General features: G+C 24.0%; 2 protein-coding genes across 2 annotated transcripts; one reads left to right on the forward strand and one right to left on the reverse strand.

The window, feature by feature from the left end:
- Positions 1–2007: 2007 nt before the first annotated feature.
- On the reverse strand, positions 2008–7432 carry LOC122505713 (peroxisomal N(1)-acetyl-spermine/spermidine oxidase). Its single transcript, XM_043617508.1, has 3 exons — positions 7196–7432; positions 6057–6597; positions 2008–3930 (listed from the first exon to the last, which is right to left on the reverse strand). Exons 1-3 carry the CDS (start codon positions 7371–7373, stop codon positions 3114–3116), a joined length of 1536 nt encoding a protein of 511 aa, XP_043473443.1. The 5' UTR covers positions 7374–7432; the 3' UTR covers positions 2008–3113.
- Positions 7433–7525: 93 nt separating this feature from the next.
- LOC122505712 (protein TAPT1 homolog) lies at positions 7526–17232 on the forward strand. The gene is made up of 7 exons (XM_043617507.1): positions 7526–7927; positions 12529–12683; positions 12895–12992; positions 13289–13620; positions 15426–15523; positions 15741–15956; positions 16285–17232. Exons 1-7 carry the CDS (start codon positions 7714–7716, stop codon positions 16891–16893), a joined length of 1722 nt encoding a protein of 573 aa, XP_043473442.1. The 5' UTR covers positions 7526–7713; the 3' UTR covers positions 16894–17232.
- Positions 17233–18307: the final 1075 nt, after the last annotated feature.

The raw sequence follows: 18307 nt of genomic DNA on the forward strand, positions 1-18307 counted from the left end.
TTTAATTGTTAAGTATGTAAATTTTTGTTTAAGCTTAATTATTTAATTAGCAACAAGTGTTGTCGTCCAAAATTGTACTTTTTTTTAATTTCTATAAAAAAAAACTAATTTTTTAAAAATATTTAAAGATTTAATTAGAAATTAACGATTTTTCGTTTGTTTTTTTGAAATAAATTCCTTTCTATAGAATGATTAGATTTTTGAGAAAAAATTTTAGATCGTGCTGAAAAAGTTTTATATAAATAAATATAGAAGAAAATTTTTTGCTGATGGAACACACACACACTTTCATTATGTTGAAAAATATTGTATTATTAATAACAATTTTTAATATTATTCAATCATTTTTCAATTTTTATGATAGTATAAATATAACGCTTATCAATTTGTAGGATAATATCGCGCTTGAAAGTAAAAACAAAAAAATAAGTTAATTAGTGATTTTTTGGTTTTTTTTATAATTTTTTTTTTTTTTTGTAATAATTATATATTTTCATTGCTAGACGACTAGTTTGTTTGAAAGTTTTATTTTTTTAAAAATGTTATTTTACACACTGAAAGTGAGTATTGATAGAATGAAGGCAGGATGTAAATGCCAAAGCTGTTTTTGTTGGAAGGTGAAAGAAAAATAAATCATTATTTGATAGTTTCCTTTTTTTACAGTATCTCATATTTTATTCACATTGTATTTGTAATATCTGTTCTATAATATACATGTGTATAAATAAATTATACATCATCTCTTCATGGACTATTAATTATAATAAAAATTGGCATTTAAGTCACATAGGCAAAAGCTATTATTTTATACGTCTTTTTTTTTAATAAAGCCGATGTCTATGAAAGCTTTTTTTTTGAACTTGGATTTTGTAAATTCAGAAGTAAAAAAAAAAGAGATAACGGTACTAATTCCATTTTTTTTCAGTCAAAAGAGAAAAGAACGATTGTGACTTTTGTGCAGAATACAAGTGGATTAACACTGTATTAATTAAAATCATTTACAATGTGAAATATATGTTTGTGTTTTATCCTAAATTTCTAGCAAAGTATTTTTTTTTTACTCTTTCTCCACTGGAGTAAATTGAATTTTTTTTTTTGAGAATTATAAAGATAAAAAGCTTTCTCAAAAATTTGAGGCAGTTTATTACCAATAATTTAATTATTTGATAAAGAAAGAATATTTTGGTAAAAGGAAATCCAAAGCTTTTTTTTATAATTTATAGTAATTTCCGGAAAAAAGTGATATAGGCAGTAATTTGTTGTACAATTTGTTTAAAACTTGTTTTGCAGTAATTTGTTTAATTCTCTTATAGAATTTTTGATAAGAAAAAAAAAGAAAAGAAAATGTTATACATTTAACTCCCTAATGTTTAGTTTTTTTATAGTATTTAATGACTAAAAAAATCATATGAGTAGATTAAGTTTGAATCTCACATTTGTATATCGTTACATTTTCCAGATTGTTAAAATAAAATAATTTTTAAACTCTATTTTTCTCCATTTTCATTTAATTTTCCATAACTCATCGAAAATGTATAAAAAAATTGTATTTAATTTAATAATTCATTTTTAATTTTTATACTTCAATTAAATCTAATAATAGTTTAATTAAATCAAATAATAATTAATAAATTAATTAAAACATTAATTTATGGATTTTAATTTTTAATTTATGTATTTTTTATAAAATTACGAATTTTTTAGAATTTAAAATTATTAATTGACTTCTATATTCGAAAAGAAGAGGAAATTTTTTTGAGTTCTTTTTTTAAATGTATTTTTATTTACCGATCATTCATTATTTTTCACAAATTATTAAATAAAAGTTAATAATTTTCTTAAAAATAAACATAAACTTCGTTTTTTTTTTGTAAAAATTGTCAAGAAATAAGAACTTAACAATAAAAAAAGGTGTTTTGAACACTTTAATACTGTAAACGACAGCAATATCGAAAAATTAAATTTGATTTTTAAAATCAAACGAGAATTTTGAATATAATATTCAAATTACAATTTTAAGACATGATCATTTTCTGCGGATTTTTCTATTCTTTTTTTTACAATTTCTTTTAAAGCTTTCTTCACTTTTTTAATTTACGAGAAAACTTAACATGATGAAAATTCGAGACTTAATGATAAATTATTCAATCGACTAGAAAATCTTTGCAAATAAAAACAATTACAAATAATTGTCCAAATTATCGAAGTGATGCCAGAAAAAAGAATTAACTATTTCTTCTGACATTTTGTATATATCACATCTTTTTTTTTCTTTGCATTTTATTGCGACGATATTTAGTATTTTAGCATTATTTCATTAAGAATAAATTATCTATTCTATATTTAAAAAAATGCACATTAAACTTAGAAATAGGCAAATTTGTTTGTTTATATGTACAATGCACGGAAAAATTATTATCACCTATATTATTATTTACAAATTATCAACTCGTTGCGTTATTTAGAGAACACAGCAAGTTGGTGAAAAATGTGTACAAAAATTTTTTAGCTTTTTGTTTTAAAAAAACAAGGTAAGGAACAAAAAGAAAATATGAAATGATTTTAATCTGTTGCGAAACTTTGCCAAAAGTTAAGAGAAGGAAAATTAGTTTATTCTGTACAATTGTTTATTTAAATTAAATTTAGAAAAAAAGTATTTTTTACCTTCAGTAGAAAAAAAGGAAAATATCCTTTTAAATAAAACAAACGAAGTATTTTCAAATAACGTAAAAGTTTAAAACTCATGTCAATAATTATAAGTAATTTTTGGCAAAATTCGTCACAGAAGAACTTGAATTTAAACGTAAAACGACTTTCAAAATTTAAGAGTGAATTTGAATTAAAATTTAATATAGATAAAAAATTAAATTAAATTAAATTTAAATTTAATTAGATTCGTAATGAATTAAAATGTTTCTATTTTGTTCTGTGATTAAAAAATAATTAAAAGTACTTTTTCTTTATTCTCTGGTCGCGAATAGATTGAAATCGCAAATAATTAAAGTTTAGCGAATTTTTTTTTAAATTCCTGATTCTGAAAAACACCTTACGAAATTCGTTTTACGTTTCTTTAAATGCTGTTTAAAAATAATTAAGAAGCTCTCAAGTATATATTAGTGCAAAGAAATTCCTTGTATCCAGGAGCTAAGATCACTGGTTTCTTCGCAATTAATGCTGAGCTGTTGTTGTTTATCATTTTTTTTTCTAGTTTCAAGGCATAATTGGGCAGCAGTTCTTCCCGTGAGATAAGCACCATGAACAGTGCTGTAAAATGACGAATGCGTATGTTCACCGGCAAATGCAATTTTCACTTTTGTCTCATTTGGTTCAATGAGAGGTCGAGCGAGACTCTCAATATCAATTTGACTCGCGCCAATTGCCATTGACGTGTAGGAACCCCTTGTAAATGGCTGTGAATGCCAACTTGTTCTTAAACAACCTTTCGGAACGGGAATATAGGGATCATTTAAAAATCGTCTCAATATCGTTGTACAAACATCCGATACTTCTGTTGTGCTCAATTTCTCCATATATTCAGCGGCTTTACCCGATATCCAACCGAGAAGAAGTGTATCCGATATTTTTGTAAATGAATAAATTTTCCTGTACCACGTTTTACTTAAATCTTGCTTTTCCTCGTCGGTTAATTTTCTATCGTCCCAAAGGAGCATAACTTCCGAAATTCCTGGATTTAAAAATGGTCTTTCGTATTCGAGAAATATTTTATCGACAGTACCAAACATGAGACGATCAATTGCTTGTAGTTTATAAATTGGCAATGGTGGATCGAATATTTCTTGAGCTTTCTCCTTGAGAACACCTAATGGTAATGTGCATATTAATTGTTCGGCTTCGATTTTTTTTCCATTCTCACATTCGACTTGAATTAGGGTATTTTTCTCGTTCTCGCCAGGATCCTTCGTTCGCCATCTGTATAAGAAATTAAATAATTTTATTATTGTGGAATAGAATAAAAAATAATTGCATAAACTAACATAACTACATGCGAGGGGAATTTTAAAGCTCATTCTTACTTACAAAATCTTTCTTTTTAAAAATTTATTATTTTTTAAAAAATATAATTTTTGGAAATATAATTCTTAAAAAATACGATTATATTTCAAAACAATTTTTAAAAGTAATAAAATTAAATTCGTTCAACAGGGTTACCATACAAATTTAATTTTGTTTTTCCCTGATTTCCAGACAAAATTTTTACTTTTTCCCTGACCGTAAAGAATATTCTGATTTACTCTAAAAATGATTAGTTACTCAAAAAGAAAATGTTCTATTGCATTTATTTACGAATTTCTTTAAATGTAAAATTATTCGAAAATATCGATAAATTCAATTTTAAATAAATATTTAATTATTATTTTTCCATAGGAATAAAGATTTTCAAAAATTTCAAATTCAAATCTTTTGACGATTTTTAATAAAATTTTTAAGAATAATTATATTTTCCAGAAATCCGATTAAAATTGTATTAAATATAATTGAAATTCTGCAATGAGTTTTATTATTTACAAAAATAATTGAATTTTTAAAAAGAATTTTAGTATTTATGAAAATAATTGAATTGTAGCGAAGAGATTTATAAAAAATTTGTAAATAATTGAATTCTTGTGAAATTTTTATGATTTATGGAAATAATTAAATGTTTGCGTAGAGTTTTATCCAAATATTTTTTTTATGCAAATAATTGAATTCTTTTGGAAAATTTTATTAGAATAGTAGACATTTAAAATCATTGAATTGAGGAATATTTTTGAAAATTATTGAAATTTTGTGAATTTTGCCAAGAATTTTATTAAAATTTTTGAAAATAATTGTATTTCGGAGGAAATTTATTATTTATAAAGATAATTGAAATTTTTATGAGAATTTTTAATAATTTTTGAACATAATTGAATTTTTGAGAACAATTTTGTTACTTTTAAAAATAATTGAAATTTTGCCTAGAATTTTATTAAAATTGTTGAAAAGAATTGAATTTTGGAGATAAATTTTATTATTTATAAGGATAATTGATATTTTAACGAGAATTTTTCTAAATTTTTGAATGTAATCGAATTTCGGAGAAGAAAAAATTTGTATATTAATTAATTAATTGTATTTATTTGTATATTTGTATATTTCTATTCTCCAAAATTTAATTATTTTTAGTGTTTTTAACTAAAATTCTTTACTATAAATCCATTATTTTCAATAATTAATTAAATATACATTAAAAAATTTAACTAATTTCAGAAGAATTTGAACTATTAAAATTTTTCATAAATCTAAATTTTTTCAAATTTCTAATTAAATTCATTAAAAACTTAAATTTTACAATATTTTAAATTAAAACCTTTTGAAGTTCATCTATTTATGAAAATTGTAAACGCCACTCTTTTAAAATTCATTTAATTTTGAAATATTCAATTATAATTTTCATTGAATAATTTATAGTTGTAATAATTTTATGTCAGTTCTTCAAGAATTAAGTTATTTAAAAAGAAATTCTTGTCAGAAAGAGAAAAAAAATGGAATGTTTTCTTTAGATTTCGTGTTAATACTTAGAATTTCTAAATAACATTTTTCAAATTTAATTCATTTTTATTTAATAAATTATTTTTGATTACTTATTGTTATTTATTTGTTAACCCTGAATTAAAATTTCAAAATACTTTTAAAAATGTAAAACCTTTTGGAATTTAATTATTTCTGAAAATTAAAACTGTAATTCTTTCAATTCTTCAAACATTCCCTAAAATTTTAACTGAAATTCTTTTTCAAATCAATTCTTATCAAAAAGTTGTACGAGAATTCAATTTTTTAAATAGAAATAATGATAATTTTCTATTAAAATAGAAAATAATTGAATATTTCTAAGAATTGCAACTATAACTCTTATGAACTTTTTTTTAGAAATTTCAGAAATAAAATTCATAGACTATTTAAGATTTTAAATAATTTGATATTTTTCCAATACTTCGGATAAAATTTCCCTACTCTAACTTATTTCCCAATCCTGGAAAAAATCCTTTTATTGTCAAAATTCTAAGGAAAAATACCTGATTTTTGTGACGTGATGTCGAGAGAGAATGCGATCTCGTGGAATATGTTTTGCGACAGGCGCCAAAATTGAACTGTAACCACAGGGAAGACTAATGTTACCTCCCTGTAATTCAGCGTAAGATCCCATTTCCAAAAGATCAACTTCCTCCATACTATCACAGCCAGTAATACATGTCTCTCGTTTGAGCAAACAATCAAATAATAATTGTCGAATTCTTCGATTCTCTGGTGGTAATGACGATAAATAGAGCTCGACCTCTAGTGAAACGTGTGCACCAACGCTATTAATTCCCTCCGGTGGACTGTAAGAACTCAAAAAATACTCCTCGCAACGCCTTAAAAAACACACGTAAGCCTCGTAGATTTCCTCTAAAATTGGAAATGGCAATTGTTTACCATCTTCCATTGTGGCAACAACTTTATGCGGTTTCGGTACATTTATTATATCAATCAGTCCATTTGCCATCGCCAATTCAAAAATTGGATTCCCCAGGACTCCGTGGATCCAATTGGCACCCAATTCCACTTTTTCATTTCCTGAAATTAATCCCGAATTCAATTTTTCGAATAATTTAATTTTACACAATTACAAAAATTGTAAATAAATACTTGAAACAAATTAATTATTTTCAATTAAATTTTACAAAATTTCAATTATTCAAAAAGATTTTTATTATACATACATATATTTGAAAAATTTAATTATGTTAAAAAATGATTCAAAAACCGTTTTTGAAAGATTTGTTTATAGTTATTTTTCACATTATAAAAATCGAAATAAGTTGCACTTTTTTTTTACTAAAAATTGTTGTATTTTGTTGCAATGTTTGAAAGAAAAGTCGAAAAAGTCGCAATTTTTGAAAATAAGTCGAAAAAAGTCTTAATTTTCTTAACTTTCCTGACAAAAATTTTTTTACTGACATTTCCCTGACTTTACTGACAAAAATTCTGTTTCCCTGACTTTACTGACTTGTGGACACTCTGAATTTATTGTAATGAAAGATAATCTCAAAAGTAAACTCCCCAAAAAACCAACATCAAATTTTTTACAATCAATTAGCAAACTTTATAATTTCTATCAAAATATCCAAATAAGAAAATAGATAAATAGAGAATTGAGGTTACATTCTCTTACCAACTTGTGTCGAGACAATACGTCCCCCTATACGTTCACGCGCTTCAAGAATTAGAAAATCAGGTTCGGAATTTTTCAACAAATGATTAGCGGCTGACAGTCCAGCCATTCCGGCTCCGATAATTAATATTTTGCATATTTTTCGGTCATCCACTGAATCCTCTGTGGATGCCGCCATGTTTATAATTCACGCTGTCAAATTTTGCATATATTGTTGCAGACGACTTATGGAAATAAACGAAAACAATCGAGTTTTGTCGAAAGTAAAAAACCGAATGTAGCCGAAGGAAATCGAGAGGAACCGAAAGGTAAAAACCGATTTTCCACGAGTATTAACGAAACGACCAAGAAGTCGCATGGCATATGTCATGGCATATGGGATTTTATTGAAATTTATTATTATAAACAATATAAAATTCGACAGCTGTCTGTTTTGATAAAACAAGGAGGTTATGTGACTAAAAAGTGATTAGAATAATAATCATTTGTGACACCCTTATGACGGGACAGACACGTCCATGTCAAACGACAACAACGGATCGCAGAATACGATGATGGACAACACAAGTGATAAAGTCAATTTAATTTCATTGAATAATTCCGAGAAAAAGAATATTCGTTTCCGTGGTTCAAATAAAAATATCAAACCACCTGGGAATCGTGTCGAGAATTTAAACGTTCATGATAACAATCCACAACAAACGAAAAAACACGGCTCTACAAAAAAAAGTGGTTTGTTTTCATAACACCTATTTTTTTATTTATAAAATACGAATTCGTTTAGTTTACTTTTAAGTTTTCTTTTTAATTTTCTCAAAATACTACTTTGCAGCTACTCATTTTGCACCCTACATTTTTTTGTTATTAAATCTCAACAATAGTGTTATTTTCCCGAATTTTATTACTTTCTTTGTGTTCAATATAAACAATCACGAAGAAATTGAATTTGTATAATAAAAAAAAGTGATTAGTTTTCTAAATTTTAACGTGAATTTAACATTTTTTCATCGTGTGGTAATAAAGTGCATATACAAAAATTTTAATGAAGCAAATTATACAGTACAAACAAGAATTAAAACTAGTGATTAAATGACACTTGGAATTTTTTTTTTTCAATTCTATTGAATACAGATCATACAGATGCAAGTGTATAATTTAAATATATGTATTCAACACGTAAGAGCACGTGAATGAGAAGAGATAACATTATTTGAAATTTCTAATTTTCATCGCACTTATTACTTTTGAAAACAAATGCAACACGCATGAGACTTTCAACTTTGGGATTTAAATATCTAATAGACTTTCACCTTGAATCTAAAGTAACTATATGTATATTGAACTGTGTAACTTTCTTCAAATTATTTCTAATAGGAAAATCGTATTTCGCCTCCAATCGTATTTTACATGGCAATGTTTATATTAGAGACAAAAATTTAATTTAACATTTTTAATTTTAATATTCTTGAATTATTTTTTTTTACCAGTACAAAATAATTATACTTTACACTTGATTATTGAATTTTAATAGTTTTTTAGTTAATTAAAATAAATTCTTTCGATGTTTGTTTTTGAGAAAAAGAAAAGTGATTTATTTTTTCTAACTTTTTTCGAAACTTATTGAATTATATAATCTCATAATGCATCTTTTCCATTCATATACGCATAATGAATCAAGAACCTCATAAATAACGTCACAGGTATTTATACTTGTGAATTGTGACGAGATTTAGTCTATATATTCGTTTCCATATTTTTTTATAAACATACATCAACATCTGCCTATTATGACTAACAACTTTTATGACACTATCAGTGAATTGTAGAAAAAAATCTTATATCTATCTTTCAAGGTCTCTCTTTTTTGTGCAAAAAGCCTTCAAGATTATTCTTGTTTTTATAAATAGATTTTTTTGAGAAATTACTTAACAAAATTCGCGAAAGTATTTTAGTAATGCAAATATTTATAATGTATAAATTATAATTATTTAATTATAATTATTAATTGTAATATTAAGTATAATTATTAATTATAATTATTAATTATAATTATTTTTAATGTATAACGAATATTTATTCATAGTAGTAGGGGAACATAGTCTAGGTCGGCCACCTTTTTGACTTTTGTTTATAACTTTTTTTTAAAAATGAATTTGGACAATTGAAGTATATGGTTGGAAAGTCCTGTTTAATAGGAACATTTTTTCTGTACAAAGTAAATTGACAGGTTTAAAAATGAAAAAGTTATAAAGATTTAAAAAAAAAAAAATTTGTAGTCCAGGTTGGCCATTACAGTCAAGGTCGGCCATGTTTAAAATTCAAAGGGCATTAATCGTTAAAAAATAAAATAACATGTTTGGAGTTACGGAAAATTGATTCTTTATTGTTTACAGTTTGTAACTTAATGAAATAACAAAATAATAACAATAAACAATATAAAAAAAAAATATAAATAAAAAAAAGTTTTGCACTAAAATATTAATAAAATTAAATAAAAATATTAATAAGATGATCAATTATATTATGAGTTATACAGAATTGCAGTTTTTGCAAATGAAGTAGCTCGTCCTCAACTTTGCGCATTTTAAACACATAGTGGCCGACCTTGACAGTAAGTAACATTACCGAATTGTTGTAACCATAAAGAAATACGTTTCGGGATTCGATTTTTTACTTTGTTTTCCTTTCAACCATGAGTCCCACAAATTTTCTGCATACTTGCCTTGACGATTCAATTTGTTTTTTATCTTTTATTAATGGTTTTTCACATTATGCACAAAACTTTTTTTGAGCTTTTTTTGTACCGACGTCACAGAAAACACAATTTTCGATTTTCCGAAAATGTAATTGAACAAAAAGTTAGGTTTCACTAAGACAAGCTTCGACAAAAATGCGCGTAGGTGGCGCTAGTGAACTTGACAAAAAAACGCGAGTGGCCTACCTAGACAGTAGGCCAACCTTGACTACATTCCCCTACTATTGTAATTATTTTTTTAATATCGATTCAAGATAATTGAATTTTTATAAACAAATAACTGAAATTTCTTTACATTCTTTAAAAAATAATTAATTTCTTTTAAAGAATTTTATTTAAATTTTTTCGAAAATAATCAAGGGAAGTTAGTTACCGTAATTACAATTTTATTTTTAATAATTTCTTCGCAATATATTCAATTATTTTCATAAAATTCTAAAAAAATTCAATTATTTTCAAAAGTAATAAAATTCTTCGCTGAAATTCAATTATATGTTTAAAAAGAGTCATTCCATTATATTTCGACTAAAGTCGTTGCCGACTAATTTTAAAAAATTGTAATATTTTGCAGGAATGATTTTAAAGATATTAGGATCACCGAACAAAAAGAATTTTTTAAATATTTTTTATATTTATTGTAAAATAAGCATCTAAAGTATATGAAGTCGTAAAAACTGACACTTTTTCATCTAATAGAAAATATTAAAGAAAACACATAATTTACTATAAAAACGTAAAAAAATTATTAGAATTTATTAAGAATGAATTATTTTATTATTATAAATTGATAGAAACAATTATTAATAAGAAATATTAAATAAAAAATAATTTTAAAGTTTACATGGAAAATAACCTATTTTTGCAAATTTCATTCACTAAATATGAGAAAGAGAAATCATTAAATTGGATAAAACCTTATGAAATATAAAGTACCTGTGATTAACTTTTAGTTTTTCTTATCACTTTCTTCCTGTTTTCTTCACAAATATTAAAAAATAAGCAATTAAAACTGGCACTTTGCTTATTTTCACGATTTTAAAATGCAAATAACTTCTGCCCAGAAAAATGAAAAATTACGAAAATTGGGCAATAATTATTTGATCACTAGATACACTTACTGGAAAAAGATTTTCTTTGGTCCCGAAGCTATTTCTCGAATTAATTAACTTTAAACTTTTTACTATTTTTATCAGGTTAATACATGTGTTTTTTAAAGGACGAAGTTAGCTCTTCTTGTTTAATCGTTTTGAACCAACTTCAGTTTTAAAGAAATCACATGTATTAACCTGATAAAAATAGTAAAAAGTTTAAAGTTAATTAATTCGAGAAATAGCTTCGGGACCAAAGAAAATCTTTTTCCAGTAAGTGTATCTAGTGATCAAATAATTATTGCCCAATTTTCGTAATTTTTCATTTTTCTGGGCAGAAGTTATTTGCATTTTAAAATCGTGAAAATAAGCAAAGTGCCAGTTTTAATTGCTTATTTTTTAATATTTGTGAAGAAAACAGGAAGAAAGTGATAAGAAAAACTAAAAGTTAATCACAGGTACTTTATATTTCATAAGGTTTTATCCAATTTAATGATTTCTCTTTCTCATATTTAGTGAATGAAATTTGCAAAAATAGGTTATTTTCCATGTAAACTTTAAAATTATTTTTTATTTAATATTTCTTATTAATAATTGTTTCTATCAATTTATAATAATAAAATAATTCATTCTTAATAAATTCTAATAATTTTTTTACGTTTTTATAGTAAATTATGTGTTTTCTTTAATATTTTCTATTAGATGAAAAAGTGTCAGTTTTTACGACTTCATATACTTTAGATGCTTATTTTACAATAAATATAAAAAATATTTAAAAAATTCTTTTTGTTCGGTGATCCTAATATCTTTAAAATCATTCCTGCAAAATATTACAATTTTTTAAAATTAGTCGGCAACGACTTTAGTCGAAATATAATGGAATGACTCAAAATTTTTTTTAATTCTCCTCAAAATTTCAATTATCTTTATAAATAGTTAAATTGTTCTCCATAATTCAATTATTTTCAAAAATTTTAATAAAATTCTACGCAAACATTTAATTATTTTCATAAATAATAACATTCTTCTTTGCAGAAATTCAATTAGTATCAATACCTTTTAATAAAATTAAATTAATCAAATTTTCAATTATAATTATGAATAGACAAGATTTTTTTTAAAAATTGAAAAGATTCTTTGTTTAATTCAATTATTTTCCAAATTTGTAATTAAAATTATTAAAAAAGAACATTATTTTCAAAAAATTTAAAGAAACTCGTCAAAAAAATTTAATTATTCATGAAAAACTCTTATAAAAATTTTTGAAGCCATTTGTAGTTCGAAATCAAATAAATTTAAATTTGATGAGAAAAAAAACCGGGAAAAATTAAAAAAAAGCCGGGAAATAACCGGAAATTTTGTTGATCGAAAATTGTAGACACCCTGTAGGTAATCATTATTTATTTAGGTATTTACTTAATATCAACGGGTGTAAAAAATCAAAAACGCCCATTTTTATTATTAATTATTCATTTTAATTTTCTTCGCAGGTGTTTCATTGTTGCAATTTTTAAGGACCGAACTTACGCGAGGCTATCATCTTGAGCAAGATGAAGAAAGATTTTCTGCTCAGAGAGAGAAAATTTATTCTTTTATGAAAATACCGAGAGAAGTGGAGAAATTTATGTTTTATGGCTTTTTTCAGGTATGATTCAAATTTATTGTTGCATTTTATCGTTTTTTTCTTTTATATATTTTCTTTGTGCAAAGTTTTCTAGAAAATGTTGTAAATTAAAAAAATTTTTAATTATTAAAAGATTTTTCTATATTTTTCTATATAAAGAAGGAAATGTATACAAATAACTTTCACGACTTTTACAAACTTGCAAAAGTAATTAATTTTCTTTTTTTTCCAGTGTGCTGATTCATTTTTATTTGTTTACACTTTTTTACCTTTACGATTTATGATTGCATTATGGTCTGTTATAACAAGGCCTGTAAAATATTGTCTGGGGTAAGTTAATTTTTTCTTCAGGAAGAAAATAAATAGAGTATGTACTTTGTTAATTAAGTGCATTTAATTATAAGGGGAAGGAAAGAAATAATTTCATAAAATTGAATCATATTGTGTAATAATATTTAAGTAGATCAATACTTTTTAAATGTTTGGAAATATTTCTCAAATTCTTTTAAATATTTGAAATATTTCTTAAATAATTTTAAATTAATTTTTTTGTTCTTGATATTTGAAATATTTGAAATATTTGCAATATTTTTCAAGTGCTTCTTTTTAAGTGATTTTTCTTGCAGGGGTAAAAAATTGGGTAAAAGGGGAGAAAGATTTCTACGATCGGCGGAAGTATGTGATTTATTGAAAGGAGTTGTTGTATTGGGATGTTGGATAGCAACTTGGAAAGTTGATACATCAATGATGTATCACTTAGTGAAAAGTCAATCTGTCATCAAGTTGTATATATTTTACAATATGTTGGAAGTTGGTGACCGACTTTTCAATTCCTTTGGTCAGGATACAATAGACGCTTTGCTTTGGACAGCAACCGAGCCTCGACAACGATCGAACTCGTCGCATTCAAATCATCTCGGCACAATTCCACATTTGTTTTTCGCACTTGCCTATGTCTGTATCCTTTTTGTCAAAGTTTCGAAATTAATTCGTTTTTACTTGTAGAAACATAAGAAGAATCTTCCTCCTTTTTTGTAGAAATTAATTCTTTTTTTACTTAAATATATCTAAATTAATTGAATTTTAAAAGAGTTGCGTTTACAATTTTCATAAATAGATCAACTTCAAAAGGTTTTAATTTGATATTTTAGAAAATTTCCATTTTCAATGAATTTAATTAGAAATTTTAAAAAACTTAGAGTTTTGAAGAAATTTAGTACATAATTCAAATACTTCTAAAATAAGTTGATTTTAGATAAAAACACAAAAAATGATTAAATTTTGGAGAAGGTACGAACAATTGCCGATAATCAATTATTTTCAAAAATAATAAAATTCTTCTCCGAAATTTAATTATTTTCAACAATTTTAATAAAATTCTTCGGAAAATTTCAATTATTTTCAAAAGTAATAAAATTCTTCGCAGAAATTCAATTATGTTTAAAAATTTTTAAAAATTCTCATCAAAATTTCAATTTATCTTTATAATTAATAAAATTCCTCTCCAAAATTCAATTATTTTCAAAAAGTTTAATAAAATTCTACGCAAACATTTAATTATTTTCATAAATAACAAAATTTTTTACAGGGATTCAATTATTTACAAATAAATAATCAAATTCTATTTAGCAATTCAATTATTTTCATAAATAATAAAACTCATCGCAGAATTTTAATTATTTTTAATACAATTTTAATCAAATTCCTCAAAAATATAATTATTCTTAAAAATTTTATTAAAATTCATCAAAAGAATTCAATTATTTAAAAATTTGTTGATAAAATTCTTAATGAGAATTCAATTTTAAGAAACATTCAATTATTTAATAAATTATTCATTTTTTGTATTTAAATAATTGAATTCTCTTAGAATTTTCCACGAAAAATTGATTTAAAAATGAATTTTAGTTAAAATTTTTGATATTTTGAATTTTTAGAAATAAAATTGAATTTTTAAATGTTTCCAAATGAAATGTATGAAAACTTGTATTTTTTGATACTTTTAACTAAAAAATTTTGTGGAATTAATTTTTTTTGAAAGGTTAATTGTTTTTTTTTAATTATTTGAAGTTTTTATTTTCTAATATAAATTTAATTGAAGAATTTCAGAATAATCGAAATTTCGTAAAATTGAATTGAAAAGAAATGGATTTGAAAATTCTCAAAGTACTTTTTCAAAAATTGTTAAAAATAACTGATTTAAAGAAGAATTTTAATTTAAAATTCTGGAAAATATTAATTAAATTGAAATGATGAAAATAATTTTGTAGAATTTACAGTAACAATATTCTTATAATATAAAATAATGATTTTATCACTCGGTGATCTTTAATTATTATAAAGCATGAAGAATCGATCACTCGATATCTTCATGTTTTATAATAATTTTTTACAAGTTGTTTAATTTCAAAAAGGTTTGAATTTGAAATTTTTAAAAATCTTAATTCCTATGGAAAAATAATTTAATTTAAAATGAAGTTACTGATGCTTTTGAATAATTTTACAATTAAAGAAATTCGTAAATAAATGTAATAGAACATTTTTTTTTATTATTTAATTATTTTGAGATTGAATCAGAATATTCTTTAAGATCAGGAAAAAAATTCATAATTTTGTCTGGAAATCAGGGGAAAAAAATTTAATTTTTGTGTCAACCCTGTTATTTGTAACGGTATCTATATAAATTATTTAATAAACTAATATTTAATTGGAAATATTTAATAATCATTAAAACAATTTATCCTTAACGAATAATAATAACAGTCTTACATACAGTATTGGTTTTATTTCAAGCAACAACATTAAATGTTGCAATTAATAGTAGTAATAAAGCTCTTCTTACAATTATGATGTCAAACAATGTGAGTATCATTTAAAGAAGAAAATTACTTCTTTTTCACGTACTTATTGTTTAAAGTTTTTATTATTTACGTATTTTATGTACATATTTATTCTTTACTTATTTATTACTTACATATATTTATTATTATTTACGTATTTTATTTTATTATTTTCATGTTTATTCTGAAATAAATTAATTTGTATTTTTTAATAATCTTGTATAATTTTTGTTCACAGTTTGTCGAATTAAAAGGATCGGTTTTCAAGAAATTCGATAAAAACAATTTATTTCAATTGTCATGTAACGATGTTCGAGAACGTTTTCATTTGTCGGTGTTACTTCTTGCTGTCACTTTGCAAACAATGAAGGAATATGCATGGCGAGTTGATCGTCTCGCTGTTCTTTTACCTGATTGTATAATGCTTCTAGTTGCCGAAGTTGCAGTCGATTGGGTAAAAATTGCACATACATATTTACAAAATTAAATCATTCAATTAATTTTACTAACTTTAACTTCGTTTAATTTTAAGTTTTTTAGAATTTTAATAAATAATAATTTAATTTAATACGAATAATTTAATAAATTAATATTATATTATATTAGATAATTTAATTAATTTTTCTTTGTAATTTTAATTGAATTTTGAATTTCAAAGAGGGCTTAAATCTGAAAACCGTGAAATTACAGATAAGTTTTCTGAGTAGAGAATTCACGATTCAATTTAAAGTTAAATTTTATGCTTTTAATTAATTATTTCATTAAATTTTTTCCCATTAAAGGTGAAGCACGCTTTTATCACACGTTTCAATGATCTACGATCGACAGTCTATACGGATTATCGGGCAAGCTTAGAGCACGATATGTCGAAATCGAGAGAATCATTTTCTGATCCCTCTGATTTAGTTGCACGACGAATAGGATTTATACCATTACCATTGAGCGTTGCAATGGGTCGTGTATTATGCACGACAATAACACCATCGGCAAAACCAATTAATATTGCATTATTTGTACTCTCATATTTTGTGCTCGTTGTATTTCGAGTAATAATAAGTCTCGTTATTTTGGGAAAAGCGACAATTCCCACATCAAATAATGATGAGAATAATTCTTCTGCTGCTGCTAATAATGACAGTGAAATATTTAAGAAGCCAATGTCAAAAAATTCCGAATCTAGTCATTCTGATATAAATAATACAAATTTAACAATGCCTATGTTCTCAAATAGTGCTGTTAGTTTAAATAATGTTTGTTTAAATGATGCTCTCCTAATGGAAAATGAGGAGAATTCTGGAAAATTTGAGAAATTTCAAAATACCATTGAAGACACATTGTCACCGCCGAAGAATGTTGTGAGAGCTGGAAGTGAACCGTTACTCACACAATGACCAGTAATATGCGGGTAATTTCTTAAAAATTTAGCTTTTTTATCTCTTCAAACAAACAAACAAAAACTGTACATAGAATACTTGTAAATATGTTAATATTATTACGAAAAAAATGGGTGATATTTGATAAGCTCGTAAATTTTAGAATGGAACTCAAAATAATTTTATTTCTCGTAGACAATTTTTTTTTATTCTTAAACTTTATACACAATTACTCATTTTTTTTTTAAAGTTTTTCAATTCGATCTTTATTTTTACAGAATGTTACTGAAATTTGATAATTATTTCACTTTTTTGTTGAATGTTTTGAACAATTTATTAATAAGTGTCATTGATAATAATTAACTATAATTTTAATTAAATATTATTATTAGTGACATTAATTTTATTTTTTACATTTTTTCATGCGCGTTTACATCAGTCAATTATAATAATTTCAAGACTATAAATTTTTTTCTTCTATTTCAAAATACGGTAAAATTGAAGTTTTGTTTCGTTTTTTAATTATTGAATTAAATTATAAAATCAATAAAATTATATTTTGTTCTTGAATTTACAAATGTGCATAATAGAAAATAATTTTAGTTGCATCTATTTAGAATTCATAAATTAAAAAATTTCATAAAAGTTGTCAGTTTAAATACACTCGATTCTCGTTATAACGACGATCTCGGGACTTCAAAATCTCGATATTACGACGGAAGGAGGAATCCTACTTCACGTTATATTCAAACACATGAATTTATCTGTGATTAACAGAACAAAACGTCAAATACTTGTAAAAAATTTCGTAAAGTATGTTTATTTATATTAAAAGTTTCTGCATTATGGAATCAGTTTAAAGAAAAAGTAAGAATTTTTAATAATAATCACATCACTAGATTCTTTAGGTTAAATAAAGTTAAGGGTTGATTAACTTAGTCGTTTTTTTTGAGTTAACCAAAATTTTGGTTAAATTAAATTCTTAAATTCGTTCGTGTTTTTTTTTGTCGTTTTATCGAGAGTTTTAATGTTCGTTGTAACGAGAGAACGTTGTAACGAGATTCGTTATAACAAGATTCGAGTGTATTTGAAACTGAGATATAAAATATTTTTTTCTTTTTTCAAATACAAAAATATGTTTATTTACAAAAATTCACTGATAATATTTGTCACTAATTTATGAAAAATTCGTTTTTTCTAAATAATTTATTTTTTACGCTCTGTTAAAAAAGAAACTGAAAAAATTATGGTAAAATTAAAAATAATTTTTTACGGACAAAAATTATTGTGAATTATATAAAAGATGAAAAAAATGTTTAATATTTAATATTTTAAACAGAAAATAATCAGTGAGAAAATTTAATTTCTAAAAATAGTCTCAATACTAACACAATATTTACAGTTAATAGCGACGAGATTTATAATTATACAA

The sequence above is a fragment of the Leptopilina heterotoma genome, unplaced genomic scaffold, assembly GCF_015476425.1.
Source record: "Leptopilina heterotoma isolate Lh14 unplaced genomic scaffold, ASM1547642v1 Lhet_365, whole genome shotgun sequence".
In the NCBI taxonomy this organism is placed as follows: Eukaryota; Metazoa; Arthropoda; class Insecta; order Hymenoptera; family Figitidae; genus Leptopilina; species Leptopilina heterotoma.

Coding starts and splice junctions, on each gene's coding strand:
- LOC122505713 (XM_043617508.1), bottom strand. CDS start 7,373: ATGGCGGCATCCACAGAGGATTCAGTGGATGACCGAAAAATATGCAAA. Junction 6,598..7,195: donor TATTGTCTCGACACAAGTTG/GTAAGAGAATGT, acceptor GATTAATTTCAG/GAAATGAAAAAGTGGAATTG. Junction 3,931..6,056: donor CATCACGTCACAAAAATCAG/GTATTTTTCCTT, acceptor TTTCTTATACAG/ATGGCGAACGAAGGATCCTG.
- LOC122505712 (XM_043617507.1), top strand. CDS start 7,714: ATGTCAAACGACAACAACGGATCGCAGAATACGATGATGGACAACACA. Junction 12,684..12,894: donor TGTTTTATGGCTTTTTTCAG/GTATGATTCAAA, acceptor TTTTTTTTCCAG/TGTGCTGATTCATTTTTATT. Junction 15,524..15,740: donor CAATTATGATGTCAAACAAT/GTGAGTATCATT, acceptor TTTTGTTCACAG/TTTGTCGAATTAAAAGGATC.